The sequence below is a fragment of the Erythranthe guttata genome, chromosome 5 (assembly GCF_056151865.1).
Source record: "Erythranthe guttata isolate IM_541 chromosome 5, IM_541, whole genome shotgun sequence".
NCBI lineage: Eukaryota > Viridiplantae > Streptophyta > Magnoliopsida > Lamiales > Phrymaceae > Erythranthe > Erythranthe guttata.
Genome location: NC_142537.1, coordinates 9,565,484 through 9,589,121, shown reverse-complemented (window position 1 = coordinate 9,589,121; position 23,638 = coordinate 9,565,484). Strand labels below are relative to the sequence as shown.

General features: G+C 30.8%; 2 protein-coding genes and 1 long non-coding RNA gene across 9 annotated transcripts; 1 reads left to right on the top strand and 2 right to left on the bottom strand.

The window, feature by feature from the left end:
* Nucleotides 1-716: 716 nt before the first annotated feature.
* On the top strand, nucleotides 717-1,952 carry LOC148770573 (uncharacterized). Its single transcript, XR_016031408.1, has 2 exons — nucleotides 717-794; nucleotides 941-1,952. It is a non-coding gene; the product is annotated as an uncharacterized LOC148770573 (long non-coding RNA).
* Nucleotides 1,953-2,157: 205 nt separating this feature from the next.
* LOC105949469 (F-box/kelch-repeat protein At3g23880) lies at nucleotides 2,158-3,803 on the bottom strand. The gene has a single exon (XM_012972782.2). The coding sequence runs from the start codon at nucleotides 3,649-3,651 to the stop codon at nucleotides 2,353-2,355; it is 1,299 nt and encodes a 432-aa protein (XP_012828236.2). The 5' UTR covers nucleotides 3,652-3,803; the 3' UTR covers nucleotides 2,158-2,352.
* Nucleotides 3,804-16,781: 12,978 nt separating this feature from the next.
* Nucleotides 16,782-21,910, bottom strand: LOC105972173 (vesicle-associated protein 1-4). Of its 7 annotated transcripts, none has more exons than XM_088818778.1 (15): nucleotides 21,611-21,750; nucleotides 21,432-21,517; nucleotides 21,199-21,347; nucleotides 20,697-20,870; nucleotides 20,534-20,604; nucleotides 20,373-20,454; nucleotides 19,666-19,781; nucleotides 19,356-19,499; nucleotides 19,116-19,167; nucleotides 18,945-19,015; nucleotides 18,605-18,686; nucleotides 18,377-18,492; nucleotides 18,064-18,219; nucleotides 17,357-17,472; nucleotides 16,782-17,264 (listed from the first exon to the last, which is right to left on the bottom strand). In XM_088818778.1, exons 4-15 carry the CDS (start codon nucleotides 20,740-20,742, stop codon nucleotides 17,099-17,101), a joined length of 1,218 nt encoding a protein of 405 aa, XP_088674904.1. In that variant the 5' UTR covers nucleotides 20,743-20,870; nucleotides 21,199-21,347; nucleotides 21,432-21,517; nucleotides 21,611-21,750; the 3' UTR covers nucleotides 16,782-17,098. The 7 variants fall into 7 exon arrangements, with proteins under 7 accessions (XP_088674904.1, XP_088674906.1, XP_088674903.1 ...); XM_088818780.1 differs by having other exon boundaries at nucleotides 21,438-21,517; XM_088818777.1 differs by having other exon boundaries at nucleotides 20,697-21,347; nucleotides 21,611-21,755.
* Between the last annotated feature and the right edge of the window lie 1,728 nt (nucleotides 21,911-23,638).

Below are 23,638 nucleotides of genomic sequence, written 5' to 3'. Positions count from 1 at the left end.
AAGCTTAATCGACTACCAAAAAAACACATAGTCGATTAAAGGTCCAGCTTGCGCGAATTTCTTTAGCCGCACCGTCTTTCGCCTGATCTACCAAAAACCCTAGATCTGCTCCTCCTCGTCACCACGCCGCCGTCACACCACACCATCACCACCCCATTTCAGCCTATCAAGAGTGACACCACCACCCCACAATATCCCTCTAATCACCGGCCCCGAACCAGCAACTATCATCCTCGTTACGCTCCTACTGTAATCCTCCATGTTCGAAGCGATCGTGGAGCGGCATCCATATTCTCCCACGTCCTCCTTTTTATTCTCCATATCCGCTGGAGAAACCTCCTTAACCACCGCCCCCACCACCCTTGCTCCACTGCCGACGCAGCCTTCTCCACCATGAATGCACTGAACTCCTCCATAACCGAATCTAGCTTTCTCAGCAAACCATTCAGATTAAAAATGCATAAATATAAGAGTTTAATAAGCAGACAACCATAAATGAAACAAACAATGTTGAGAATGGGTTGGAAAAAAATTTTGAACTCTGATAGTTTGGTGTGATATTCAATGGCTTACTATACTTTTAGGTATAAGCACACGTCTATACTAGAAGAGGAGGTCCACATAACTCATTCTTGTCGGAAGAATTTTATCTCGGAAGGAGGTTAATGTGGTTGTATTAATAGAACAAACAATGTTGACGAAAGGTATTTGCTTGTGCACGATCTCACACATTCAATATTCCTTCACATATGATATCACTAATGTTGGAAAAGTATCCTACAAGATATTTTCCGGTATCACTAATGCTGACCCAAACAATTGCATAATCATTCTCCATCTATTTTCTTAATTCTTTCTCTGTCTTCATACAGATCATTATCTCCTTCATTCCTCAACTTCCTTCATTGGTCTTGTTTATTCTTTATTTTTTTTTTTTCAGTCATTATGATTGTGGACCAAACATCAAGATCCGGTCACCATATTCCAAGATTCGGCCACCCAACACCAAGATCCGGCCATTAAGCACAAAGCTCGGACCACCCACGGCGAGATCCACCCAATTTTGGCTATACACGCACCATTTTGATCAAAAACCGGGTTCTATGGCCGATTCGCCGGTTCCCGGGTTTTTAGCGGTCGAACAGGGTTCTGGGCTTTAAACCCCGGTTTTTGTTTTCCCCGGTTTTGATGGTTGAATTGGACCGCTTTCCTGCCGGGTGGTCCGGTCCGGTTCTGACAACCATATCTGGACCCCTTTATAAATAAGTAAGTACCTTTGATGGGTTTATTTGTACAGTGCCCTAATAACTAAAAAAAACCAGTAAAATATATATATAGGAATAGAAAATAAACAAAATGAATTTTATTAAAATTAAAAATCACCGAAAATTATAGATACATGTCCAAAAATACTAAATGCAGTTGGACGAAAATTGCACATAAGGGCATAATTGTACTTTTTTCTCTTTAGGGGTATTTCAAAAAAAGAATTTTATGGTGGCCATAGCCCTATATATTTTTCATATAAAGGGTGTATATCAACTGATTGTCAAAATTAAAACTCTAATTTTCCAGCCACATATCTCTAATTAGTTTTTTCACGTTGTTTTTTGTCTCTCTACAAAGATTACATAACTACAAAATCTCCTATTATTTACTATTTAGTCACAAAGGACTAATTATTTGTTCATTTCTGCCACATTTATTTGAGCATCGGTTACAGTTCTGATTTAAATTTATTTTAATAACTGTTTTCTTCGCTTTTGAAATATTATCCCGTGCCTCGCACGGTGGGAAAATATTAGTAAGTTCTAAAAGAACTTCAATGTATGAGTTTAGGTTCACATTATAATTCACTATGATAACACTTTTGTAATAGTAATATTTGTATACACATGAACATTAATAAATATGTCAAATAATAAATATAACAAATACTTAAATTACTTATTTAATCGGTCTTAATTTGGGTTGAGCTATAATGTGCCCAAACTCGGAGTCGGCTCATCAACTTCTCAATCTTATTCAAATGACTAAAATTCAGCCCGACTCACAATTAACTACGTTCGACTCAAGTAATATTGGGCTTAATCATCGAGCTTCATGTGAGCCCGACTCAATTAAAAGTCCTAATGAAAGGGGGGAGGTAGGCCCGGCTCAGTCAAATATTTATGTTACAATAATAGTCACACAACATTAACTTGAAACACATCCAAGTGAAGGGAGTTTTTGTCTTCCTTCCACCAAACAAACAAACAACTGATCCATACATACATTCACTCTAAATAATACAAATTATGCAGACACTGCTACCTTTTCGGGTAACAACCACATTTCCAAATTATACAAAAACTAACGATGAGAAGATGTTGATGCCAACAGTACTTTACTCTCAGAAAGTTGTGATGGGGAAACAAAGCTAGGAATGTACCCAAACAAAAAACAAACAGTCCCCTCAATATCAGAAGTACCATATTTACGACACTTCTTCCTCTTCGGGTCAAAAGATATTAGACTTTGACCATACACCCGGGACATCAACAAGTCTCCATTCATCAACGTCGTAATTGGAATAAGTGGAAAATTGCGAAGATCGGAAGGGATCCGTTTCTTCAATATGACGTCTCTTGTCCAAGAATCCGCAACTCCATATCGGTTCATTCTCCACACATCTACCTGAAACTCGCTACTGTTATCAGTTAAACAAAGTTTCCCGTTCCATACAGCCAGTACAATATTCCCGGCATCATCTCCCAAACCCTGAGGAATCGGGATACGATTCCCTTTCTCTCGTGCGATATCAAATGCATAAATAAGACCAGACCGCCTATCGTCACCCATCCAGTGAACAATTCCGTCAAGGCTAACACCACATGGGAAAGTGTAGCAAGGAATCGACGAATCCTTAAAAAATCTCCATTTACTATCAACCCCAATCGTGAAAATCTCACCGGACACCCTAATTTCGTGCCCGACACCAACGAAAACATACTTAATAACGAGCCGAATCACCTTGTATACATTTGCTGATTTACTCGAACCAAACCCGTAAACCACGTCACGGATATTCTCGGCACGCGTAACGTCCGGAAGCAACACGCATCCTCCCGCCAACAAGGGATTGACAATGCAGACAGTTTGGTTATTGTATATGCTATCGCGGTTGTGAACGTAGTTTCCGCGGCTTTCGTTCTCGAGCTGCGGGCTCTTTACCAAGCAGAGTAGACCGTTGCACGAGCCCGTTATTCCGATTATCCCATCTCCGGAAAAATCGAGAAGATTTGGGGAAAAGGGTGTAGGGGTAACCTCGTCATTTAACCCAATTTCAAGAATGTAGAAAGACTGGTGATCGAGTGGATTGGTAACAGTCTTGTGGTCAGAGCGCACAATAGAAGTAAAGGGATAATTCAATTGATATGTATTATTGAAATAGGGTTCGGAAATTAGGTTGTGCCATGATTTACAGACGCATTTACATCGGATAATATCTTGGATTGATAGTTTGAAGAAGATCTGAAGAATTACAGAAGTGGGCAGCTCACTTACAGTGGTAGAAGAAGAAGAAGAAGCAGATTCTTGTTCGTGTGTGATGAGATTCCGACATGGAAATATGAGATTGCATAATGAAATGAACAAGTCTTGGTTGGGCATCGTATAATTTGCGTTCTGTTTGGGGCTTCAAAAATAAAAATGCAGTTTGATTGATTGATTGATTGCGTTGAACTGGTTTCTTCACACCGCTAATTATGTATTTTTTTTTTTTTTTTCATAAAAGTGGCAATAGGAAAGGGTAGTGACATTTTTTTACAAAAAGAAAGAAACGAAAAAAGAAAAGGGTAAATAGCACCTAACCCCTTTGTGGTTTGAACATTTTTCACATGACACCCTTATGTTATGAATTTAGGCACATAACCACTTTGTGGTTTTGATATTTTGCACATGACCCCCTTATGGTATGAAATTAGGCACATAACCCCTTGTGGTTTTGAAATTTTGCACATAACCCCCTTATGGTATGAAATTAGCACATAACCCCCTTGAATAGAAAACTGAAAAAGACTAAATTATCCCTACCAAGTCAAAAATTCTTGTTTTAATTTAAAAATAATTATTCTATAAAATGAAAAGCTTAATGTACCTTTTTGTAAAATGAGAAATATAATATATTATTGTGTTTCTTTTTTATTTTATAGTACGAATGGTATAAAATACTAGTTATTGTACGGTTGACAATTTATTCGATTTTAAAAATCAATTTGAAAATCTTTAACATTATCATTAATTATGATTATTATATTTCTATTTTCTATATAATATATTATATTATAGCTGTTATTGAACTTTAATTTTTTTAAGAAACAAAGTCTTTATTTTTTTATTCTTTTGGAAAAATCTAAAAAAAACATTTCTCTAAAGTTGAAATGAAAATAAAATTTAAAAAATATATATACGAGCGGTAAAATAGAAAAAAACACAATAATATATTATATTTCTCATTTTACAAAAACATACATTAACCTTTTCATTTTATAGAATAATTAATCTTAAATTAAAACAAGAATTTTTGACTTGATAGGGGTAATTTCGTCATTTTCAGTTTTTTATTCAGGGGTTATGTGCTAATTTCATACCATAAAGGGGTCATGTGCAAAATTTCAAAACCACAAGGGGGTTATGTGCCTAATTTCATACCATAAGGGGGTCATATGCAAAATGTCAAAACCACAAGGGGTTATGTGCCTAAATCCATACCATAAGGGGGTCATGTGCAAACTGTCCAAACCACAAGGGGGTTAAATGCAATTTACCCAAAAGAAAAAGAAAAAGTAGACAAGCACAATAATTACTTTAAGGACAACTATTCAATTATTCAATTAAATAAGTAACGCGCTATTTCTATCTCCAAAGTATTTCAATTCACCACCATAAATATATAAATATCACAAATATTTCTTTAATTTTTAATCCACCACTCTTTAATATTTGCTTAATCCTCCTATGTTCTAAGTTCTTTTTATTTTGTTTTTTTTATTAAAATGAAATATTTATTATAAGATATTTAAACTTTCATATCAGATGAACTGCATATTATGTAATATGTTTTTTTTTTAAGAAAATGAAATACTATTATGCCAAACTAGCCAATTCTTGAGGAAGTTCAAGACCTTCCATGCAACTCTTAATTTATTTCTCCAAGAATGTGAATTCCTGCTCTTTTTGACTTTTGGAGATGTTTTTCTCTGAAGAAAATATTGTTCGCTGAAGGTGGAGAGGGTAGGATTTTGTGGTAAATATTTCAGTAAGAAAGTGTGAATTTTTTTTTTATATATAAATATCCTAACTAGTTTAGTGGTGGTTGGCTCATGAGTTTGTACATAATATAGGTGAAAGAAGAAGAAAACAGTAAAATAGAAAATATATTTAATTTGACGGTGAAATAACATATTTTGAATGTGGAAATTACATGTCCCTGAATTATTTAAATTAAATATTAAACAAACTAGTGGTTGAATTGTATCCAATGTTCCACACAATACTAAAATGCTTATTTGATATGCATTATTGCGTTAGGTAGAGAGATTAGGGAAGATTAACAAAATAATAGATTTTGTTTGATATTTGGCTAATTAATAATTTTTTTGGGTGGATTCCGAAAATTATTTTTATCATGGCTTATTATTAGAAGATAACTCACTGTACCAGGTGGTCCAATTAAATAATTGTGCAATGATAGTTTGTCAAATGGTAAAGAGGGACATGACAAGGCGTTTAAAAGCACATTGATCCGCACAAAAAACAGTCTTCCAAATAAACTCATCCCATGTCTTTTATCTAAAATGCCGTCCATAATATAATTTTTATCAATTCCATTCATTATACTCTAACTTCCTCAATATTACACATTGACCCCGGATTGAAACAAATATATCCCATTAAACTCTATTTTCATAATTTTTTTTTAATTTTTTTTTCTGGCCAGATTCCGGCGTTGATCAGGCGGTTCTCCAACGTCGACAATTTTGTTTTTTTTGAAAACTTTTTTTCCTGAATTTTTTTCCCGGCCAGTCAACTGCCGTTCTCCGAGGTTGACTTTTTTTAGGATTTTTTTGAACTTTTTTTAAAGAAAATATTTTAATTAATATTATTGTCTTGGCTGTAAATTACTGTCTACAACAGTAATTTAAGTATCGGACAAAGTAATTTAATTGTTAATTGACGTTAACAGTAATATTGAATACCAAAACAGTAATATTACTAATATTACTGTCCCAAACAGTAAAATTACTATTTGGGACAATAATATTATGAATATTATTTTTTCGAACAATAATATTACTAATATTATTGTCCCAACAATAATATTAATTAAAACATTTTTTTTAAGAAAAAACAAAATTTCAAAAACAAATAAGAGAAAAAAAAAAGTCAATTAACAGTTAAATTACTGTCTCCGGCAGTTAAATTACTGGTGGAGACAATAATTTAGCAACCAAGACAGTATTATTAATTAAAATATGTTTTTAAGAAAGAAAAACAAAATTGAAATAAAATTAAATAAATAAATCAACGTCGGAGACAAGTCAACGCAGGTTGAGCTGCCAGAAAAAAAAAAAAAAAAAAAAAAGTCAACGCCGGTCTCTGGCGGTCTCCGGCGGTGATGGGTCAAATCTGGAATAAGGGTCTTGGTTAATTGGTAGACTTTGGCTAAATTGGGGGTGTAAATCATGAAATTGAAGTTCAATTGAGTTTCAATGAATTGGGGGTAATTTTGGTTTATATAAAAAGGTTTTTCTTATTTGCAAATAAGTTTGAATGAGCTGGAAATATTTGAAACACGAAAAACTTGGATGTCCATTTTTTAATTAAGTGCCCTTGTCATGGACCTCTTTGCCATTAACCCATGATAATTTCCATTAGATGTGAAAATTGTCTGTAATATAAATTAGAGTTTCTTTGAGAAAATCCCCCATTACTTGTACCAAAAGGCGAAATACCCTCGCCCCCAGGGCCCCATCCCTCGGTGCGACAAGTATTTGATGGATGAATGTAAATCATGGTAACTCAACGGCCCGTTAGGATAGCGGATTCGGACCTGGTGCCCACAAGGAATCAACCCTCACTGGAGTTGAAATTCTCACATTACGGTTGTCAGGATTCGATCCTAAGACCTTGTACCAACTTACTACCCCGAACCAGTTGAGCTACCCATTACTTCTTTTAATGGTGAGAGGCCAAAATATTTTGCTCCATTTGAGAAAAATCCACACTCATTTTCAACCATTATTTTTTCCAATTTTGTCCCCGCCCGGCATATCATCACTGCGTCAAGCGCTCACATCATCATTGCGTCATGCGCTAGTCATCAACTGTTTTTTCCCCCATTTTTTTAACTTTTTTTATGTATCAGTTTTATTAATCACCTGTGCTTCATAAGCATAGTCAATTATAAAGGAAATTATTAAAAACAAATATTTAAAAAGAAAAATCTAACTACTAGGTCACATTAACCGCTTATGAAGTATAGTCTATTAGAATCTAACTACTAAAAATAACAAATCACAATTACAAAAAAAAAATGCAAAATCAACTATATTTTACAAAAACAAAAAATATACAAACATTATAATTGATTTATACAATTGGAATAAATAAACAAAAAAGCCAAAAAAAAAAAAATTAAAAATTGGAGTCGATTAAGCCGTAATCGACTATTGAACATAGTCAATTAAAGGCCCAGCCTGCGCGAATTTCTCTTTCTGCGCCATCTTCCGCCCAGTCCACCAAAAAATCCTAGATCTGCTATGTATTGTCACCACGTCTCCGCACGCCACACCATCACCACCCCGCTTCCATATTCTAATGGTTTTCTTTTTATACAAATAAAGTAAATCACAACCCGAACCACCAATCAAAACAAAACCACCACCTACAATATTACCAAAACAAAGCCACCCATATCAAAAAATATGCAACAAAATTAAATAAAAATTCATAACAAATAAGTAGAATGAAGCAAGACTACATTGAGTGTGTATTTTATAGCCCCCGTCGCTCTGTTGTTGCCTTCACTCGAAGCCCCAGTCGCCAATCTCTGCTTGCGCCACATGTATTTAGGTTTTTGGATTTTTCTTGCCAACTTTTTCGTCGAAGGTGAAATAGAGGTTGTCGCTGATATGGACTGGTGAATGGAGAAGTTGTTTAGGGTGGGGGTTGATCTGGTGGGTCGTGGTACGGTGGCGGATGCTGGATGAGGAAGGAGGCAGGTTTTGCGTGCACGGAAGTGAGAAGAAAATAGAACATTTTTCATGTTCAATTTCTTTTAATTTTATTCTATTGAATTTATAGATTTTTTCTTCTAAAATTAAAATGTTATTAAAAATTCACTAGGATAGTTTAGTCATTTGATTAAATTCAACATCAAATTTTGCAGTAAAGGGGCAGTGGGCTTTGTAAAGCACAACACAAGGTGGTTCTTGCTAATTTTTATAACACAGAGAACTTTTTAGCAATTTCAAATAACACAGGGAATATGTGCAATTTACTCATATTAATAATATCAACACTACATAATCATAAAAATAAAAAAAAGTAAAAAAAAAGCCTATTAAAATGTCCTCAGAAATTAAAAGCAAAATCAGAAGAGGAGGAGCACATGATCTCTATTTATTCTTTTTCAATCTTGATCATCTTCAAAACCATCGCACATGACATCTGTGTTACTTCAACATACTCCCCTCCCTTTACTTCAATGATTTATTGAAAGGAGTTAACAATGGAGTTACTTCATCAATGTCAAAGATGAAATTTTATCAAAGTTAAGATAAATATTGTTAATAATGTAATATAATAGGATATGCAGAAATAAAATAAATATTACAAATAATAGGTTGCAACTGTTACCATATATAATTATCATCTTGTTGAGAAGCATTATTTCCGTCTGAATTGTCATCTTCATCTAAATCATCAGATCATTAGTTAGATTATATATGTAACATGATGTACATATATTTAAGGGGTCTTTACAAATAAGAGGGTGTTTGGCTAAGCTTATAAAATGTTAAATTGAATTTATAAGATGTTTTAGAGCTTATAAGCTCTTCCAAAGTGTTTGGTAATTTTTTTAAAAAAAATCTTATTTTTTTTTTAAAATAAGCTGTTGGAGAGCAAATAAGATCTTTTTAAATAAGTACCTCTACCCCACCTTTTTATTTAAGATCTTTTAATGAGTAAAAATAGGAAGTAAGCTCATTATCCAAACACTCTAAAAATTAATCCTAAAAATAAGATGTAACAGCTTATCAGCTCTAAAAACATCTTATCAGACGTAAGAGCTTATCAGTTGTTTAAAATAAGCTTAGCCAAACACCCTCTAAGCCCATCAATGGTTACTTATTCATAAAGAAATTCAGACAAAAAACTCTTTTACCAATAAGTCCACACATGGTCCAGATTTTTGTAAAGGACTAAATAACCCCTCATACTTTAATATGCTCCAATTTCATTCTTTACTTTATTTAACTTCAATTTGACCCAAAATTTCACAAATTATTCAATTTTGACCCAAAAAATTTTTTTCAATTTTTTTTTTTCAAAAACTTTTTTTTTCCCGCTGGATTCCGGCGGTCAACGCCGGTCTCCGGCGTTGACTTTTTCGATTTTTTTTTCTTCTTTCTTTCTTTCTGTAACTTTTTTTTTTCGTTTAAACAATAATATTGTTGTGATTGACAGTAATATTAACTATCTTACTGTTAAACACAGTAGAATTAACTAAACTACAGTTTTACACAGTAATACTGCTATATTAATCTCTAGCATAGTAATATTAACACAACAAAACTCATTATTATTGTGTAATAGAGTAATACTACTATGTTTACCGTTCAACAAATGTAAACATAATATATAAAATCAAAAGAATTAATATTACTGTGAGTGACAGTAATATTACTATAACAACAGTAATATTACCGTCAACAACAATAATATTATAGTAATAGACAGTACTATTATTACGTTACTCCGTGAATAACTCAAACAAAAAAAAATCCAAACAAAATAATAATATTGATGTGGTTGACAACAATATTACTATAACAACAGTAATATTACCGTCAACCACAGTAATATTATTGTGTTTACAGTAATATTACCGTCAACCACAGTAATATTATTGTGTTTACAGTAATATTACAATAATAGACAATAATATTATTACCTTACTCCGTGAATAACTCAAAAAAAAAAAAAAAAAAAACCGAAAAAAATAATAATATTGATGTTGTTGACAGTAATATTATTGTGTTTACAGTTATTTTACTGTCAACAACAATAATATAATTACGTTGACTTGTCAACAAACCAAACAAAATAAAAAGAAAACAACAAAAAATAAAAAATAATAATATTACATTAATTTACAGTCAACGGCAGCACAGTTACATAAATGTATTGTCAACGGCCGTACAATTACGTTAATTAACTGTCATTGACAATATAATTACGTTAATTTATATAATTACGTTAATTTACTGTCAGTGACAGCACAATTACGGTCAACGTTTAGCGGTGGACGAAAAAAACAAAAACAAACCAAACAAAAAAAAAAGCCTTAAAAAAACACTATAAAAGGTCAACGTCGGAGACCGCCGGAAACAGGCGAAAAAAATCCGGAAGAAAAGAAAAGAAAAAAGAAAAAAGCAAAAAAAAAAAAAAAAGATTTTTTTTTTGAAAAGTCAACGCCGGAATCCGGCGGCAAAAAAAGTTTTTTTGAAAAAAAAAGTTTTGGGTCAAAATTGAATAGTTTGTGAAATTTGGGGTCAAATTGAGATTAAATTAAGTTAAGGATAAAATTGGAGCATATTAAATTATGCACCAAAAAAAAGTCAAAATTGAATATTTGTGGTCAAAATTGGATTTTTGTGGACAAAATTGATAAATTGGGGTTACAATTAAGAATTGGGTATAAATGGTTAAGGGTAATATTGGGATATACATGAATGTTTCCTTTATTTATAATAAATATGAAAGAGATGGGCTTATTGGTGAAAGAGATATAAACATATATATTATCTCATATATATATCATCTCATATTGAGGGGTTGTAGAGTCTTAAACTGTGGCAAAAGGGAAAACAATCCCTCTTGAAAATAGAAAAAAAAAAACCAGCATAAATACAAAGAAATTCATTCACTTTCTCATATTTACTTCTTCATCACCCATCAACGAACACCCTTGTGTAAATTAAGAAGAAAAACATTGCATTATTTGTTAACAATTCATTATCAAGAATAAGAGTGAAGGGAGAAAAAGCCCTTTTTGTAACAAAAAAACTTGGAAACAAAAATGGCAGAGTTACACCAACATAGCAAAATTAAAAAACAAAGGCAGGTGCAAACATTCTTATACTAAGAAATTTCTCCAAAAACATAACCCTTATTACTCCCAACTCCAACGCCAAATATCAAAATTGGATTATCAAATACTCATTTGATAATTAATATAATATTTTAATATTTATTTATAGTTTATCAATTCCAACCATGGTCATCAAAATTAATAATCAATTGGAAGTTTTTTCGTATTTTTATTTGTAATTGTCACGTGTCATTTTATGATTGGATGTTTAGGTAGTTATTTTTTTGATAACTCAATATCCAAGATGTATTTTTAGATACAAAGATGTAGAATATCGAAATACTTACCCATTTTGATTCTACCATTGGAATAGAAATTCTTAATTTTAGGATATCAAAAAGGTGCTTTTTCGGTTTGATAATTCATTTGATACACCCATTGGAGTTGCAAGCGCAACTCCAAGGCTAAATATCAAAATTGGATTATCAAATGCTCAATTTAATATTTAAGATAACTAGTACTTCACCCGTGCGTTGCACGGGAAATTCATTATAAAAATAAATATTTCATTTTAAAAAGTTCTTGAAATAGTAAGATCAATGTGCAATACAAAGTTTAAAAAAAATTATTTCATGTAAATAACAAATTCAGCCAAAATAAGTGAAAAAAACTAAATATCGAAGGTTTAATTTCCGTATACAAATGGCGAGTACATCATTACCGTTACCATTACTATTACCATTACCAATACCAACACCAATACCAACATCAATACCAACACCGTTACCATTACCATTACCATTATCATTGCTATTATCATTACGATACCAATATTGATATAGATACCAATACAAATACTGATAGTCATACCAATACCAATCATTACCATTACAACTACCGTCACCATTATCATTATCATTACCTACCATTGCTAATACTAATACTAATATAGTAATACTAATACTAATCTGATAATAATACTATTACTATTAGTAATCCTAATGCTAATCTTAATCATAACGTTAACGCTAATCCTAACCATAATCCTAATCCTAGTACGTACTACACCCAATCATTATTCTAATCAAAATTACAATCATAATCCTAATACTAATATTAATGTTAATCTTAATTCTAATACAAATTCTAATTCTAATTATAATCCTAATCTTAATAATAATACGAAGCATAGTTTTAATTCTTATAGAAATGCAAATATGCTATTGCTAACACTAATTTTAATATTATTCTTAATATACTAATGCTAATGGTAATGTTAATCCTAATTCTAATCATAATTCTAATTATAATGCTAGTAATATTAATAATCAAAATGCTAATATATCGCAATACTAATATTCATACTAATATGCTAATAATAATGCTAATATTTATATGCTAATGCTAATGCTAATCATAATATACTAATGCTAATGATAATCGTAATTCTAGTTCTACTGCCTATTGCTAGTACCAATGTTAGTCCTAAACTAATGCTACTAATCCTAGTTCTAATGCTAGTGCTAATATTAATCGTAATCCTAATCTTACGTATAATCATAATGTTAATTCAAATGTTAATGCTAATGGTAGTTCTAATTATAATTCTAATGTCAGTGTTAGTTCTAATAATAATAATCATAATCCTAATCATAATCATAATAATAATCATAATCGTAATCCAATCCAAATCCTAGTAGAAATAATCATAATACTTACTAATACAAATACTAATACTAATGTTAATACTTACTAATACAAATACTAATACTAATGTTATTACTCATGGCCGTTCCTGAGAATTCAGGGGCCCTAGGCGAGATTTAAAAAACAACTTAAAACCGGGGTCCCTATCTGACAAATCAATTTTATTAAAGGGTGTTCAAAATTAAATATAATAAAAACATATAAATAATATTTTCTAAAAATGATGAAATAAAGATTACGGGGGTTCAAGGGTAGTGCCCCCGAAACATTTTTTGAAATGTATGAACATAAAATAACTTCAAATATGGAAAAAAAATCAAAATTAACAGGATGATTTGCTGGTTCACTTCCTCCCGTGACGTATAATCTTTATAGAAAATAAACTTCATAAATATTTATAAAACTTAAATAGATTAATGAATAATGATTCTTATTTTAGGTATAATAATAAATAATTAAGACATTATAAATTTAATATTTAGGGGCCCCAAGGTTAAGAAAATTGAAAAAAATATTTATTGATCATTTATATTAAATTTATTTTAGAATTGATGTTCCAAAATATTATATATAATAAATTTTAAAAAATAAGTATTCATATATAAAGTGTATGTAACATAATTTGGGGGGCCTAAATTTTCTTAAAAATCCGGGGGCCCTAGGCGACCGCCTACTTCGCCTCCCCAAAACCGGCCCTGTTAATACTAATACTAATACTAATACTAATACTAATACTAATACTAATACTAATACTAATACTAATACTAATACTAATACTAATAATAATATTAATACTATAGTCATATTAAAACTAATACTAATACTAATACTAAACTAATACTAATATACTAATCCTAATATATTAATGCTAATCCTAATATATTAATGCGAATTCTAATGTCATTATAAATATTAATGCTACTCCTAATTATAATACTAATGTTAATACCAATCTTAATGCTAATGCTAATACGAAACTAATCTTAATCCTAAAACTAAATATAATCCTAATATTGATACTAATTCTAATCCTTATCATAATCATAATCTTAATACTAATTCTAAAATGGTAATGTTAATACTAATGATAATGCTAATGTTGATGATAATATTAATGTTGATGCCAATGCTAATGTTAATACTAATGGTAATGCTAATGATAATCTTAATACTCATGTGAATACTAATATTAATATTAATCGTAACATTAAATAAAATAAGACATTTATTCCATAATTAATTAATATTTCCTTTTAATAGTGCACAAAAAATAATTAGGAGTACAAAAAATCCGTTTACTCCAGTTAAAACATATCTCTATGAAGTAATATATGGAAAATGAATTGATGACATGTTTACTTTATAATTTATTTCCATTATAAATTGCCGTTTATCCTTTTTTTTTAAATCTAGTAGTTAGTAATATTAACAAAATAGATATTTTTTTAAATAATATATCAATATTTAAATGGGTTTAGGTTAGTTAAAATAACTAAAATCGTTGAACACATCTAATTCACTAAACAATTACTTATTGTAAATTTTCGTTTATCCATTTTTTAAATTATTTGTTCAATGATAATAACAAAATAGATATTTTAAATTTAATTTATATATTTGTGGTTTTATGTTATTCAGAGAAATTAATATCGTTCAATGCACATAATTCACCGAACAATAACCTAAAATTTTAAAATAATTATTTCACTATGAAATAAATAAACAATTATTACTTTTCCAGTATGAAATGTCATTTAATCATTTTTAAAAATATTTTATCTAGTTGTGGTAACAACATGGGTATTTCGAAAATTATTTTCCAAAATTTGAATGTGTTTATTTTAGTTGAGGCAACTAAAATAGTTAAAAACACAAAATTCATCGAACTATAACTTACAATAAAAAATATTATTTTCCCATTATAAAATATCGTTTACCATTTTCCTAAATGTTGTTTCTAGTAATGCGAACAGTATAAATATTTTAAAAATTATTTATCCCTATTTAAATAAGTTTTAGATTTTGTCAAGACAATGAAAATAGTACAACACACATATATAATTCACCAAACAATAATTAAAAATGTTACCCAATTTTTACTTTTCTATCTAGTTGCAATAAGAAAAATAATATTCTAAAACTACTTATCCCAATTTAAGTGAAATTAGGTTTATCAAAACAATTAAAATAGTACTACACATAGTTCACTAAACACAATTAAAAAGTAAAATTATGTGTTCACCCAATTTTTAAATATTATATTATTGTTTATGGTTTAGCGGAAAAAAGTAAAAAAGAAAAAAAAAACATGTCGCAACTTGTATATTAAAATTAATTCATTAGATAATTGAAATTATATTGCAAGAATACCTATTAGGATGTCAAAGAAAAATATATGAGATAAAGGTATTTGAGGATAAATTGTATGTGTATAAATAAAAAAGGAACAAATCAATTAAAATTGACAATGCATAATTAATGGGATTGTCATTGAATGAATGAAACATAGAGTGTAGAATTTATATTTTTATAAACAAACTTATATGTTAAATATTGACCACATTTGATTGGTGGTTTTCTAGTAAGTAAATCCAAAGTAAGTCTTAATTAGACTTAAATTTTCACTCAAAAAAAAAAAATTAGACTTAAATTTGAATAATTCAATTGAAATAAATAAATAAACAACGTAGTTATTTGTTTTATATGTATTTATCCGTTTAGAAAACTCAAAAAAAAAAAATATTAAAAATTAACCTAAGCTGAATGGTGGTTGTATCCAAATTAAGCAATAGTTAAACTATTTTGAATATTTCGATTGGAACAAATTAATAAATAAATAATTTATTTATTATTTGTTATGAATAAATGGTTAATTATAAATATGTAGATATGTAATTGATTGTCACATTCAGAGGTGAAAGTCGGATCGAATGCATTAGAATTATCCTTTTCGAGAAATTTCTATAGCACCCATTGGAGTTGCAAGCGCAACTCCAAGGCTAAATATCAAAATTGGATTATCAAATGCTCAATTTAATATTTAAGATAATATTTTAAAATACATTTAAAACTCATCTACTCAAACAATGGTTATCAAATTTTATTATCAATTGGAAGTTTTTTGATAATTTTATATGTAATTGCCACATGTCAATTTGTGAATGGTTGGTTATGTGGTTATTTTTTTGATAACTCAATCTGTAGGAAGTATTTTTAGATTCAAAGAAGAGAAACATCAAAATACAAACCCATTTTAATAACCCCTTTGGAGAACAAAATTTTAAAATTATAGAAGTTAAATAGTAGTTAAGAGATTTGATAACTCATTTAATAACTCCATTAGAATTGCTCTGAGATATAATAACTATTAGAGTGTGGCTCGTGTTAGATTTTAAGATAATTGTGAAGATATTTTGAGATAATTATGAAGAAGAAAAAAAATGTGAAAAATATAGGTTGATGATCATGAGTTTTGTTATGAAAACAAGGGGAAAAAATATATTTAAAAAAAAAAAAAACCAATTTAATGTCAACAAGCTTAAAACAAAAAATCTATGTAGAAAAATTAAAATCAAGGGTAAATTAAAAGTGTACAGTCTTGCACACAAGTGGATTAACCACTCCCCACAATGGAATGAAAAAAAAAATAAAAAAAATAATAAAAAGGTGTGTTAGAATGTAAATTGCGGGACAAGAGTTTGTCAACTCATCAAAATTATGGTAAAAATCCACTTAATTAAACAAATGAAAGCCAAATAGTTCATAAATTGCCATACATACATACATACATACATATATACGCTTTCCTTGTCCTCATTACATAACATGCAAGAGGTATACAAACAACGGAACACCACTAGAGTTTCACACATCAAAAGAATCCTGTACGTGTGTATATATTATATACAAACAAAAAACCCTTTGTTGCCATTTTCCACACCCAATAAAAACAAAAAAAAATATTAATCAGATAGCGAAATCGAGTTTTTCCCCAATGGCCATCCATCATCTTATCCACATAAAATTTAAAATTTATGAAGCTGGAGTTGGAGATGAATTGACCCTACGGCCGAAAACGGTAGCCATAAAATGCATGATCAAATAAGCAAGGCTCTTGACAATCCAATCTTCAACCGAGTTCGAAACTAAGTATTGTGTCATCTTTACAGCCAACATCCCTATCACAATGCTCAGACTCCTGCACCACAATCCACAACAAACGTGCAATCAATAAAAAACAAGTCATATTGATCAATGAATTTGTTTGTATAAACTCAGTTTATTAAGTACCATATTTGAGGCAACATTTTCATGAACAATTGCCAAAAGATTAGTCCTATCAAGCTAGCAGCGATGCCTTTCATCACTGAAAGAGCACGGTTACTCCCAACGAGTTCTCGTATAACCTGCATGTTATTATATTTAAATATATGTATAAATATATAAAATGTGATACAGTCGAGTGCTGACATTTAAATACTTTAAAATATAGGAAATATAAAATTTAAAAGTAGAATGAAATTGCAAAATGTGTATATACTAAAGTGTAATACTTAGAATTTTATTTTGTTGCAGAGAGCACAAAAAGAACTTTTCTATTATATCCTCTCTAGTTTAAAGAGAAACCTAATTTTGAAGTTTGAAAATCGAGAAGAATCACAGAAATATATGGTGCAATTAAATGTTTCTACGGCTGAAAACGAAACAATTTAAATACGAATCAGGTTTTCAGAATCAGTTTGAGTGCAACCGGACATGGTTAATTGCGTGCCATGAAATGAATCGGACATGGTTAATTTCTTTAACGATTTAAAGTTAATGTAAGTATTGCTTTAAGATGTAACGAGTGCCCTCTATTTATTTTTTGATGTGGTTGACACTGAAAAATAACAACTAAAAGGCTAAAACTGAAAGATCTCAACCAATTGTTGACATGATTTCCGAATAAAAATTAAATTAGATAATATTACAAAACGAAAAAAAAAAAAGCGAATAACCTGAGAAATATAATTAAGACGTCCTTCTTGCAAAGGTGCTGGTTCGGGTGAAGAATGTATTTCTGATGACTCAGAAGCTGATGAATGTGGTTGGGATGGGAAATCGAAGACGACTCCCAATTTGAACTCTTCGACAAAATGTACTTCTTTATTAAACTACAACGAAAGAAACATTTGAGATCATCTACTTACTCATAGTTGTCGGTTAAAGGCGATTATTAAAAATGAAAATCCAGCTTCACAATATTTTTGATCAAAATATGCTCGGAAAAAAAGGGCAATTAAAGAAATAAATTTGTTCATATGTAATTACCATTTCCGAGGTAATGTTTTTTACAGTGACAGCAGGACTTCCAGCTGTACACTGAATTAGAAACTTATCTCTGGATTGTCTGTCCTGTGGAATTTCTTCCTGAGCTTTCATTCTCACTTCACAAAAAAACCAACAAATTTTGGCTAAGTTCACTTCATCTCTATAATACTACTAAATAGAGAAAACTAATATTATACTCAAGGAGAAAAAAGAATATAAAATAGTTACCAATGACATCACAAGTTGATTGCGGCAACAAAATCCCAATGTTTTGTTGAACACTATATTTTTTTTGATCTGTAGTCTTCACCTACACATATAACTGATATATGTAGTTTATTCACGTCAATTTAAAAAAATATGAAGGAACAATCAACGGTGCATTTCGATTGCAATTGTTCGGGATTTCAAATTATCCCAATTTATATTTATTTTAAATCACTCAATCCAAACGAAGCCTAGGCAAGGCAAAGTTAGTTATGAAAGGATTGGCAGATTGAGCGATAAAAAAAAAAAGGTAGGAATATTTGCAAGAATTAGATTTGCTGAGATGATAATGGAAACTTACCTTAAAAAAGATATGACTCTCGGTCATATTTGTCATTTTGAAAAAACTAGAGAGCTCCTTCCCCCGTTGAACTAATCGAAATCAAGAAACAGTTAATATAGGGAGAGAAAAAAAATAGAAGAAAGTATGAAACTCAGAGAATGCGTTAAAATGATGTATCTGACGACTCACAATCAAACTTGAGGTCCGAAGGCTGAATTTGAACAAGTTTGGTTATGTCCATCTTGCATTTCAACCAAAGGAATTAATATTATGAAAATGAGAGCAAACACAAGAACTACAATCAACGGAATAAAAGTTGAAGAGACGAAGACCGTCGCAAGTAAAATTATTTTATGTCAGAATGAGAAATCAACCACTCACACATATAAAGAAAATAATACATTATATAGTTCAGTGAAATCAAGCAACCTTAATATTATTCAAATGTGTAGTCTCTGATCCAACCGAAGTGGAAAATGATCTTTCAATAACTGTCGACGAGGCTTGGCTTGGGAAAGTGTAGAAAACTCCCAATTTGCAATCTTGAAATTGAGATCCAGTCTCCTTATCAAACTGCAAATTCCAAAATTTGATGTTCATGATTATAAATATACCAATCCACATATTTCAGATTTTTATTTCAAAAACAAGGAAAATAAGTTAAATTGTGAAGTCAAATCCGGTCATGCTTGTTTGTATTAGTAATCGTTCTAACAAGTAATTTTGAATATATTTTTACCAGCTTCTTGATACCATCTGCTGTGGTAGCGCCGGAACTTGCAACTACTGTCTTAATCAAAAATTTGTCCGGACATTTCACATCAGTAGGGAGTGCTGTTGGAGCAATCATTGTAACTGCAACATACATTACAACGAATCAACGTTCGCTTAATTATTTTTTTTATTATTATTTTTTTTGGGTAAATGACAACAACTCAGAGGTATGGTCAAATTACGAAAACTCCCCTCTTGTTTGGGTAATTACAATCACCCCTCAACTATAAATCTTCTTACATGTCCACCCTTGCGGTTTCAAATTTAGTGAAATCTTCGAGATTATAATACCCTTTTATTCCATTCGAACTCCCACATTTTGAAGCAAGATGATCATAATATGTATTTTTTGGCTTGTATATATCAGATTGTGGTGCATCAGAAACTGATTTTTTACACAAAACGAGTACAAACTAGAGCACATTCCACGAAATCTAAATGATTATGTTGAATTTGACACCATAAGGGTTGAGGTGTAAGAAAAAATTATAGTTGAGGGGTAGATGTAATTATCCAAACAAGAAGGATTTTTTTGTAAATTAACCATACCTCAGGGGTGGTTGTAATTTACCTTTTTTTTAAATATTTTTTTTTTAATTTTTTTTTTAATTTTTGTTACAACAGCAGATATCTAAAACAGAGAAGCGCAAGAAAACAAAAATATTGAGGTACCTAAAACATCACAACTCGATCCGGGCAAAACAACTCCCATATTCGGAAGGACGCAGTAACTCTTCGGTTTCGTAGTCATAACCTGAACACACGAATGATGATAGTCAATTAAGCAATCACTAAGAAACAATGAATTAACATAACAAACCACACAATTCCACCTTAAACGCAACAGGCTGATTGGTCTTGTTTGTCAGTTTGATTGAAGAAGTTGATTGCTTTTTCACCTCGTCTAATCGAGCCGAGCCAACAAAATAAATTAAAAATACAGTTCGTTGCTCATTCCGCAAAGCTAAATGTGATCGAATTAATAAATAAACTCACAAATAAAACTGAGGTCTTGAGGTTCGATATTGAGATGTCTTTCCATGATCAATCAAAATCCGTCGTATCTTACAATCTGATGATGAATTGGAATCCGAAGAAAGAAGAGAAGCCTTTCTTCTCTTTTGAGATTTTTCAACGGTGGAGAAGATGAATTGAGGAAGAAACGTGGAACTAGTAGGGGAATTGCCATAAAACAAATACACATATAAAATGACTTGATGAAAGTCATCGGCAGACCTTTTCCAACTCTCTTAATCAAATTGTAATGGACGAATAAAAAATTGTCAACGCGGTATTTAATACTCATTCAAACCAAAACAAATCGAGTTAATTGCATACAGCCCCTGTGAAATGTCTAATTGCCGAAAAAATCCTTGTGTTAAAACAATTATCATATACCCCTGTGATGAAATTTATTTAGCCCAACATCCCAATCTAAATAAAGCTCGTTGACTAGTATAAAATGACTAAACTACCCTTAATTAGAAATACAGAAAACCTGCATATATATCACAATCTCTTCATTTCTCATCTCTCACATCCTCCGCCGCCGCTGCAAATGGTCTCGCCGGAGACGGCCAACAACTAATTTCCTTCAAGAACTCACTCCCCCGCCCGGACAAAATCCCCCATATGTTGGATTCCAAACTAGCCAAAATTAAAAGGAAAAAATGAATAGTAAAATCAGAAAATGAATAACAATATTTTGCTCGAGTAATAATGATTCCTAACAGCAACCCCTTTGATGTTGAACTTGAATTCGGGAGAATGTTCATTGTGGCCCAAACGAGCAATAGCTAATTGAGGGATGTAAAGCCCTATTCATTAAAAAAAATAAAAAAATCATTGACTTGCAAAAATACACTTTGAAAACCTCCGACTCAGGCAGATCTGAAATATCGTTGGTGTACCGTGCTTTATTGTTCTTCTTATTGCTTGGTGCCAGCATCATAGCTGGCGGCTCTGACGCCGGCGCCGGAGAAGATTGGGGCTGGTCGATCTTGGAGAGGAAGGAATAGAACGGCATTTTAAAGAAATTTCTGAAATTACCAATTTGGTCCAAAAGTTTGGATTATTTATATTTAAGCACAATTGAATATATGTTTATTTAAAAAAGAATTTAAGAGGATATTTGAGAGTTTTCACATAAAAAAACAACAAGTCGCACCAACCGCGCGTGTATTACACGATTTGCTGATAAGAAGGCTGGTGACTTTGACTTGGTAATATAGAGGGGGTAAATGCTTATTGTTTTTGCATATGAACTTTTCTGACAATTAGAGTTATCAAAGGGGTAGCGCTTGCTAAAGCTCTTAAAAAATCTGTTACTTATTTGTAACTGTGGCTGGCAAATGTCAATCGGGATATGTGAGCCGAACTTCGGTTGACTCCAGCTCACATAGCATCATAACTCATTGGTATAGGCTAAAGCTTATATACCATCGGATCTCATTATTATAGGCTCAAGATCGGTTTATGTATTTTTCGGGTTTCGAGTTTATATCGAACAATATATACATTACATACTTTACAACTTTGCAGCATGTGCTGTGTTTAAAATAAAAACTTCGCAGCAATTGAGCAAAATCTAGAAAACTCATAAAGAATAAAATAAGAAAAAAAATGATAGTCGCAAAGTAAGATGAAAACCATAGTATAGTCCTTTGAAGCAAATGAAGTTTAACGTTGCAAATTTTTGATTCTTAAATACTTATATGAGCAAAAATGAATCAGAGTTCTAGATGAAAGAAATATAAAACAAATAGTAGTAATTATATAGGGGCTCTTTGATATATCCCTCAATATTTCTTTTAATAGGGAGAAATCCAAATTATGTTGCACCATTTGAAAAAATCCACTTCTAATTTCAGTTATCATTTTTTTCAATTATGCCCATGTCACCTCATCAGCACTATCACCGCCCATCACCTTTTCTTGTTTTTTTTTTTTTAATATATTTTTTTCTTTCGTTTTTTAACATTTCTTTTCTCAATCAGATTTATTAATTGATTATGACGCATATTAATCGACTATGGTGAAACATAGTCGATTAAGGAACTAAATACTAAAAATAAAAAAAACACAACTACATAAAAATCAAAATCAATATTTATTAAGGGGGTATACTTTGAGGGTGTAATCTGTAACTAACCCTTATGAAAATAGCATTTGGATGGAACATTAGCTAAGGGAGTCTTCTCTAATTTGGGGGAATGGCGGATTTTTCATAACTACAATTCCTAGATGGGGAGGGGGGTTTGCTAATTTTCCCAATTATATATGCACTCCTAACACTTTTCTAGAGGTTGAGTTATATTATTACAATAAAGTAATAAATATATCATTTATTTGATTATTAACTTAACTAACATTTTTTTCCCGTGCGATGCACGTATATTATTTTAAGAGTGAAAAAATAGTCAATTTAATACTTAATAAGAAAATATAGTACATAGTAAAATTTAATAACGTAGTATTATTCATATTATATATAACATAAGTTTTTTAAATATTGCTTATTAAGATTTATAATCCAAATATATAGATTAATATTTAAGAAATCGAATTTCTATCTTTATCTCTTAAGATTTGAGATATATTGATGAAAAAAAAGGAGATTGATAATTGTTGAAAATTATAGTAAGAAAATTAGAAGAAAAAATATATTAAAAATAAATAATTACAGAAACACCATTAGGGTTTTTTGGGGTTGTCCAGCTTTTCTTTCTTTTATATATAAGATATGACATACCTTATTTGGGTGAACCATAGTAGGCTCAAACTCGCCTCATAAATGAACAAGTTTAATAAAATAGCCCAAACTTATCCCGACTCACTAAAATTTGGTTTGGGCTTCGGTTAGACTCGGCTCAATTGCCGGTTTTATTTGTAACATATAAGATTATCCTTATTAGTTATTTTGTCCCCGTGCAATGCAC